Raw genomic sequence first — 8,700 nt, 5'->3', positions numbered from 1 at the left:
GGCGATGGTTATTTATAGCATTATGACAAATCAAGAGAGGAAGGCTGGACATGCCTTATAGATAGGCAATTTTATGGCTCATGTTAAAGATAAATGTGTGTTTAGAAAAAATATTTGCGAGTGCATCGATAGATCCGTTTATTAAAAATAATCGGCAGAGGAAATTGGTCATTTTTTTACATGTTACTCCAAGACGAGGGCGGCTGAATCCCTTTCAAGGAGTTGGAGAATTTTACATCACACTTATCACACTAATAGGTGGTTAAACAAATGAGATTACTTTCCTGATACGAACTGATAATATAATAAAGGACCATTAGGCTACCTTATCACTCTTAAACTGTTAACCTGTTCGTCGAAAGTTTACCCTGGTTGATCTAGCTTTCTTAAATCGCTCTGGATTTGTCGCATGCGAATGCGAATTTTATGCTATAATCTTTTATCGTACGAACTTGCACGCTTGTCTAAAATATTGATGTAATGCAATCTATGTAATTTCAATTACATTGCTTATATAGCGGAATTCATTGGTTTTTCTTTTGCATAATTTTTAACACCATCATTATCAAAATTATATCCTGTTATTTAATTGGCACGCTATGATTTTCTTCTCAATATGATCGGAAGGAAGGAATCGATCTAATATCATGCCTTATCTAATTCACGAAAAGTCTTTATGCTCTTAGTTTACATCCTCAATTCGACAATATTGTGAATCACTTCCCTGGTATCCTACAAGCTACTGGCACGCTGAGGAATAGCGAGTGCATGCGTTGCTATATTTTTCTTCGGAGTACATGAATATTAGGCGTGGAAAAATTCACTATTGTTATGTAGTGATCATTTGCTGTATTCAAGTTTTATGTATGCATGCAATCCATTGGAAAAATAGCGAGCGTAATCTATGACCCATTTATAAGTTCGTTGTTTCCTCAAATGAAAGAGATAAAACTTCTCAAATATAAGCCGACAGTGTTTTCAAACTACTTGCATATGCCTCAATAAAATGGTTATCTTTATTCGTGCTTCATATGCTCATATTGTAATAAACTTCCTATCTTAGTGAATTCAAATTCTTTTTTCTCCTAATTATGTTTGCTAATAAATAGACAAAACATGTCTACGAAGGTCAAATTTTTAACTGAACATCCATGGAATGCACCATCAGAAGCCTCAAATATAAGTTCGTATTAAAAATCATTCTGATTAGAACATTCGCAGGAAAAAATTCACATTTTAGGCTTTTTAAATTGATCTTTGTTTCAAATATTTGGTCATCTGCCACTACCCATCGTGGACGGTTTAACATTTATTTGGGAAGATGTTATTTCCAATGAAGATGTCTGACAAATTTTTTTCTTTCCTCTCCGATTGACGTAGTAGTAGATTGATTTTACAGGTGTTAATGAGTTTTTGATTCCATAAGGCGAGGATGTTTGTACAGCTTGTTCAAATATCATAATGATAGCTTTTTGTAATTTGTGTCCTTGTTCAAGAATGAGATGTTACGTGGCGCAAGACCTTGTTGCGAAAAGTATTAATGCAAATGATCTTACTTTCAGTAAAATGCCCTACCCTGACCAGCGCGTTATTTATGTCTCCATTAAATGTAATCATCATCAGAATTGGTATTGTGTACATTTGGCTTATTAGTTACTTCCTTGGACAAAATTGAAGCTATTTTGAAATATTAACGATCGTTCGTCTGGCGTAATTTCAATATTTGTTTCCATGTAAATTTAAAATTGTACATTGGATCCATGTGACTGCCCTTTCCCAATTATGTCTTCCATTTTCAAGATTGTTCAAAATTACTTGGAGGGGAGTGCATTCAGACGAATCCTTACAATCCAAATTTGTCTGCTTGCAATGAATGTACGGGTCGTTCAACTTATGTGTTAGTTATCTAACTCATTTATTTTAATTGTGTAAATGGATTCGCGATTGTTGCTTCAGCGTCATTTTAGTGAGGAGCGAAATGAAGTCTTTACAGCGGGGTTATCCTGAATTATCACTTTGATTTATTATCCACTCGAATAAGGTATATTTTTTACTTCCTTTTTGATCAATGTGTGTACGGACTACACTTTTCCTTGGTGATAACACAATCCTTGTTGCCAGGTATTAGAGATTGTATTTAGAGGACATTTTTACGGACAAGGAACTGACATCAATTGACATGCTAAGAAATCTGTTTGATAACACCGGAACATTCAGTAACAGTTTTACATATATACGATATATTAACATCAGCTCGATTTATGTGCAGATTTGCTGTTCACGCTTGATATTCGCCTTTTACCTTTCTTTATAATCCCAGGTTTGTGGATAATATTCCGTTTGCCTCTTTCACTAGCACTCGTTGTTTTTTCCCCCTTATGATCTTCGTAAGATAACACTCATCACTTTTTTGTGCAGATGACACTTATTAGCTTGAATTTCCATTGATATTCGCACCTAACACTTAAAGGATGTTAACAGCAATCGGAACTGAACAGACACAACTCAAAATCCCATCAGGTAACTCATTTACACATATTTTAAAGGCTAAACACACTCCTCGTAGAGAAACAAGCATAATTCACATATAGGTTGCTACACATTTACAATTATTGTTGCGTAAATCACTCTGAAATGAACGTTTAATATAGCCATCAGAATTCAGAATTTTATTTCCACGTTTGAAGCACAAAGTTTTCGTCTTGCATAATTTAATTGGAAGAACCGACACGTATCCACCATAATATCACCGAGTTCGCTTCGAGAATGCATATTTCTAAAGCTGTTAATTACGCGTGCAAGCTCTCTCACTGGCATGCGTGTAATGTATGCGTAGCACGAACGTGACCGAAGCATCAAGCACTCGCTCAAGCGTGCCGTCCCTCGCGCTACTTCACTTCAGCGATTCACACCCGCACGTCAACGAGCATCGCATCACTACACAGCAGAGACACACAGGGGGCACTTGCGGCTCGTTTACAACGCTCTACTTCACCTTACCGTAGCGGCACAGGAGCACTTTCTTGAAAGCCTGTCGGAACACTTTGTTGAATATGGTATAGAACACGGGGTTAACCATGGAAGAGGCGTATCCGAGCCACGTCACCAGGTCCATCACACTCGTGGACACGTTCTTCTCGCACTCGGGACATATCGCGGGCACGAGGTTAAGGACGAAGAATGGGGCCCACAACACCACGAACGTGAAGAAGACCACGCCGAGCACTTTGGTCGCCTTCTGCTCCAGCCGGATGCTCCTCCGGTGTTTGGACCACGTGCCCCTTCGTCCTCCGCCTCCGGTCGCTCCGCCCCCGGCCCTGGGTCGCCGTCGAGACTTGAGGATGACGTTGGTACTCCTGGCCAAAGGTGATCGGAAGGAACTGCCGCCGGAGCGGGGCTCCTGGATGGCGGGCGGGGTTTCGATGGTGACCGAGGCCCTGCCCAGCGGAGATAGCCCGGTCGTCGAGATTTCCACCGAGTTGGTCCCTCCTAAGCGCTGCGGGTGCCATGTGGCGACCGTTTCCAGCCTCACTGTGGGCTGGCTCAGCCTGGGAGAGGTGTTGTTTGGCTCGGTGCTGGTTTGGTTCCGCTCGTTCGCCGCCTCTCCGAAGTAAGGGCAGCGGCAAGGGGGTAGTGGAAGCATGGGGACGGGTTTGTCGTTCGACTTTTCTTTTTCCGATCCTTGGTCAGCTTTTGTCTCTGTGTTCCCCATCTGTATTACCCTTCCTGAAAACAAAAATACCCGTTACCATAGTATTTCAACTAGTTGCTCAAACTTCGCGTTCTTGTGATGAATTACGTTCAATACATTTTATTCATTTTTGTGAAATTACTGGTGATAAAATCATTCATTTATTAAGAATACTGTATAGATTACTAGGAATGACTTTCGATATCATGTATTGTAATTCGATATCTGAGCTATGAATTCCATTTTGGTTTCAAATTGACGGTGTCATTAGCCTGCGATTTGTCTTAAACTCTAAATAAATCTCTCTTGGAACCGTCTGGATTTTATCATAAAACAAATATATATCTACTTTAAATCTTTCAGTTGCATTTTAATAATGTTGACTGGCTTACTTTTATTTAAGCTTAGTTTTAACTCCTCTTTTAGGGTAGATATCTAGTGTACAAAGTTATCTGTTTTACTTGGATGAAAAAAAATTGAGCGGACGAAACCTTCGGACTTGGACGAAAAAATTTCAAGCAGTAGGAGGCGTTATATTACGTCTCCCACCGTTCTAGGTAAAATGCGTTAGCACATTTCTATCAATAATATCTTTAGCCTTCCAAAGATAAGTATGATTCAACTCTTTTCTGGCGAATACAATAAATGAACATATCTGGTGTTTGCGCGCCGGTCGGAAAAATTTAATTGTGAATCACACAAGTTAATTTTTCTCACCCGCTGGCAAGCCCTTAATTCAAGTGTTAAGTGTTTTAGTTTTGGTTCGCCTCACCGTCCGTGGCGTCTCCGTTCGCCTCGGGTTTGGTGTCAGACTCCTCTTTGCTGTCCGGAGAGCCCTCTTTACCCTTGTCCTCTCCTTCCTCTTTGGAGCCTCCACTATCGGCCTCCTCCCCTTTGGACCCCTCTTCCTCCTCCCTCTCCTTCTCCTCCTCGCCTCCTCCCTTGTCCCCCTCTCCCCCAGACCCATCCTGGCTCTGCAGCTGTTGTTGCTGCGCCTTGCGGTGCCGTCGACTATGATGGTGGTGGTGATGGTGCCGGTGGTGATGGTGGTGGTGTCGGTGGCCGCGACGACTCTTGCCACAGCTCTTCTCGCCGTCGGGGTCCGTCACATGGATGGGAGGCGGAGGGCGGTGACCTCCCGGGCTGCCAACGTCAACCCGCCGCTCCGTCGCTTTCGGCGGGCTCGGGCTGCTAGTCCTTGTCGCGGACCTGAAAGAGTCCCGCAGTTAGAAAGCATTATTGCTCTTGGTTTTATTTATTAAAGTATTCTACCGATTAAGGTAGGTTTCCATGGAGTACTTAAGAAGCAATCTGGGAGCTTCCCCTTAGTTATAAGTGCATTTTTTTGTCATTGATAGAACAGGGTGCCAAATGAAATAAGATTTTTTAACGCTACGTAAGCATTTTTATTGCTATTAACACTAAGTCAGGCTCAATTAAATATGTATGTTACCCTTTATTAGGTCTCAATATCTTCAGCTTCGGACTGTTGAGTTGGATTTTTATGAATAGCATTGTCTTGGAAAAATATTTCACCCGTTTTTAATCCTTTTATGATTCAAATTGACTGTTATTTCTTATAAAGGACGATGAGATAGTTTTATGAGTTGTTGGAACCACAGTAATAGGTTGTTTCACAGAATTGTTTTTCATTACCCGTTACTGTTATTTTGAATTCGTATTTCTCAGCCAAGTTAAAATCTGCTTGTTCTGGTATTTCAATGATCGTACTCTGATTTTCCTTGTTAGTGATGTTGATGATGTTGTTGTTGCTACCTCGCTAATATCCACTGTGCAGTTTTACTGCTCATTTAACGCATAATGTTTATAAAATCTCATAAATATTGATTAAAACATTAGATAAACGTTATTTTCGTATTTTGCCTGATCAGAGATTACATAAGACCTAAGAGTAACTACGTATGCGTGTTTTCATGAAATCATATCGCGGTGAGTGATGTTGTAGATTCGATTAAAGGAATGGCGATTGGTAAAAATTTATCTATTCCTAAAGCTTCTGTGTATGTTGAATATTTCATTAATTTTCTCTTTTAGTTATGCATCCAGGATGGCGTATCATTGGATTATTCAGAGAGAGAGAGTGTGTGGTAGGCTGCTATAAATAGGCTTTAATACTATCAGAACATCGCTGGGAGGTCTAGAAGTTACTGAACTTTAATGAAAACTTGAAAGTTTAATCTTGTGCTACACATTCTCTTAGGAAGCAAGTGGAAAGGATTGTAGGTATAGCTCCAAAATGCAGGTAACTTTCTATATTAACGGAATTTTTGACTAAGATTTTAATAAACTTGGCTCATCTTTAATCCACGTACGTATACGAGTTCACTGTGGAATATATTATCGTATTGAGTCTTTTACCATATCCTAACAAGATTTGTTTACGTGTTTAATTTATATTTTAACCACGCATGCGGTGCTGTAATTTTGAGCGGCTAGAGCAAAAGGAACATGTAAATGGCTAGTGAGCACACTTGATACTTATGCGCCTGCTTTCGATTTCAATGAGGTTTGATAGAAGTTTCGGGTAAGTATATTCAAGAGCTTCGATGCGAGTTATTTAGTCTTATACCTCTTTTTATTTTGCTGTTCCAAATGAAGTTTTCGAGACAAAGGAATTTTCCTGCATATTAAACGCATTCCTATTATTCATTCAAGTTCATGAAATTACGACGGCGGTATTCATTAATTGAGCGTATAACTTGAATGTCTTTATCGCCGCATCATTTTCGCTGAGGTAGGCGTGAAAAATATTGAAACGACGCGGTCTGAGGGACGAAAGCGCTAATAGCATCTCAGACACTTCAACGACCGTGAGAGCTAAAATTGTTCGAAACGTAGGCTGAGTATACTTGATACCTCGTCTTTTGGTAAGTCCTCGTGTTGGAGGACGTTCGAAACCACTTGTAAAACAAGGGGCCAACGATTTTTTTATGCCTGTAGGACCCTTTCTTGTAGTTAGGTGGACGAAATGATGAATCGTCGATTTTTGGTGTGTCCTCCTTTTAGCATTGTGTTGTTATGCGAGAATATTGAGAATAAGTCGTTGCATCCTTGTTCTTCTGGTGTTTTTTAAAATTTTGTTCGTGTTTATGTCATTTTTCAACTTTATTGAGTGGTGCGTTTTGTGTTTTATAGAAACTTAAAGCGTCATTACTCGACTTGGAATGATCATTAACAGAAGCACAAGTGTCTGTTAGTAGAGAAACATTAGTGAGTAATGGAATAATTACTCTCGAGAGTCACATTAGATAACGAAAGCTCTCATAAACTGATTTTATCTATTTATGAGGGAAATTAAGTCAATTTCCGCCCTATTAAGTTGCTATGAACCGATTTTAATAGTTAATCATTGTGCCACTCACGTGTTGTTGACTGTTGAGTTGATCACTGGCTTGGGACGGGTCTCTGGCGGCCTCGTCGGCGGCGAGGAAGAGATGTGCTGCGGGTCTGGCTGGCTCTTGGTTACGACGAACTCGAGTCCTCGTGACAAGCGGAGCATCTCAGCTCCGAATCGGTGCAGTGCGGGCATGGGCCCTGGGGAGTCGCTGTCCTCGTCGTCGTCATCGTCCCAAGTTGAGTCCGGCTGGACGGGCGACAGGTTGGCTGGGAAGTGATCGGGCCGCGGCGTGAGCAAGCCTAACTCCGTGGCGTCCTCCGTGTCCGTGGTGGTCGTGGATGCCGTGTTGTTGCTCATGACCACGCCCGACAGCGATCGGCCGGTCGCGGATCCTGTTGAGCTGCACAGGGACTGCAATGAGGAAATGTGTTAATCGCTTCTGCTCTCTCTATAACACTCCCCATTTGCGTACTCAAAATTAACCTCCTTGGTCCTGGCTTATTGTATACAATACAGCGACGTTAAAATTTTTTGCCGCCTGGCTAAGTGAAATGTCATTATTGCAACTTGTTCAGTGCTTCCTGACAGATGGCAGCATCATGCAGATGCACATAAATTGCTAATGTTGCTTGTTAATATCTAATTAACCAGAAAATATGAAATTCAGACTAAAAGTAACGGCATGTGTCCAGGAACTAAATAGGTTAAGGACCACCAAGCTCTTAGTATAAGCATGGTAGTATGTCCAAACAGGGGAGGCGGGTAAGAGATTAAGGCAACGGTCGAAAGCCCAACAGTAACCGCGTACGTGCAGTCCGCAAAACAGCAGTCGGGGTCCGGTGGACCGTGTGCGCTACAATAAGTCAAAAATCGCTCTCCATTCTGAAAAATTGTCTCGTAAAAATGAGCGTAATTTGTAATTTTTTATTTCATTTTTGGTTTCTAAGTGTGGTGTCATGAACTAGTTGTCTAAACACGACGGAGTTATACTAATTAATTATGTAACACTTATTGTAGGTGGTGGTAAAAAATTGTATTTTGCTTTTTTTAGAAAAGAGTCACACTGGCTATTGTTGGGCTATTGATCAGTGCCTTAATCACTGCACGCCTTCTCTGTTTGGACAGATTGTAGTTGTGAATCGATTTCGGAAAAAATGTTTTTTGATCCTCCGTCATTTGTGTCATCCGAGTGCATTTGACCCCTTACCATGGCGGCGACGATGGGCGAGGGCGCGGTTGGTGATCCCCCGGGTGATCCGGCCCTGGGCCCGAAGCCGCGCCTCCTGCGGGCGGCAGCGCCTGCGGATGCTGGCGTGGGTGGGCCGCCGCCGCTGTGCAGCCGTCGCGGCGTCCTCGTGGGCGTAGAGAGGGGGGACGAGGTGGAGGTTAGCGTGGCCCCGCCGCCGCCCAACCACGTGCTCCGCTGCGACCAGCCGCCGCCGAAGCTGCCGATGTTCTTCATCTGCACGTGAAGCAGCCTCACGGTCAGCGCGTACGTGACCAGCATCACCATCAGCGGAATATAGAAGCACACGATGGATCCGATGAGCTTGTACAGGCGTTCCGGGATCCTGCACTCGCCGTCCACCAGCACCGAGTCGTGGTCCTGCGAGCGAAATAGAGGTGTTGTAATGCACGATCTGTTTTCGGA

General features: G+C 42.3%; 1 protein-coding gene across 1 annotated transcript in view; it reads right to left on the bottom strand.

Moving 5' to 3' along the window:
- Nucleotides 1–1,998: 1,998 nt before the first annotated feature.
- LOC124161399 overlaps nucleotides 1,999–8,700 on the bottom strand; it is a gene marked incomplete at its 5' end in the record, with an annotated part of 53,187 nt that continues 46,485 nt past the window's right edge. The window contains 4 exons of the mRNA XM_046537717.1: nucleotides 1,999–3,726; nucleotides 4,464–4,900; nucleotides 7,075–7,460; nucleotides 8,257–8,655. Coding sequence (XP_046393673.1) covers nucleotides 2,987–3,726; nucleotides 4,464–4,900; nucleotides 7,075–7,460; nucleotides 8,257–8,655 — 1,962 coding nt within the window. The remainder of the gene's footprint in view (nucleotides 3,727–4,463; nucleotides 4,901–7,074; nucleotides 7,461–8,256; nucleotides 8,656–8,700) is intronic.

The sequence above is a fragment of the Ischnura elegans genome, chromosome 6 (genome assembly GCF_921293095.1).
Source record: "Ischnura elegans chromosome 6, ioIscEleg1.1, whole genome shotgun sequence".
In the NCBI taxonomy this organism is placed as follows: Eukaryota; Metazoa; Arthropoda; class Insecta; order Odonata; family Coenagrionidae; genus Ischnura; species Ischnura elegans.
The sequence above is the reverse complement of the archived record's forward strand: the minus strand, read 5'-3'. Positions and strand labels throughout refer to the sequence as shown.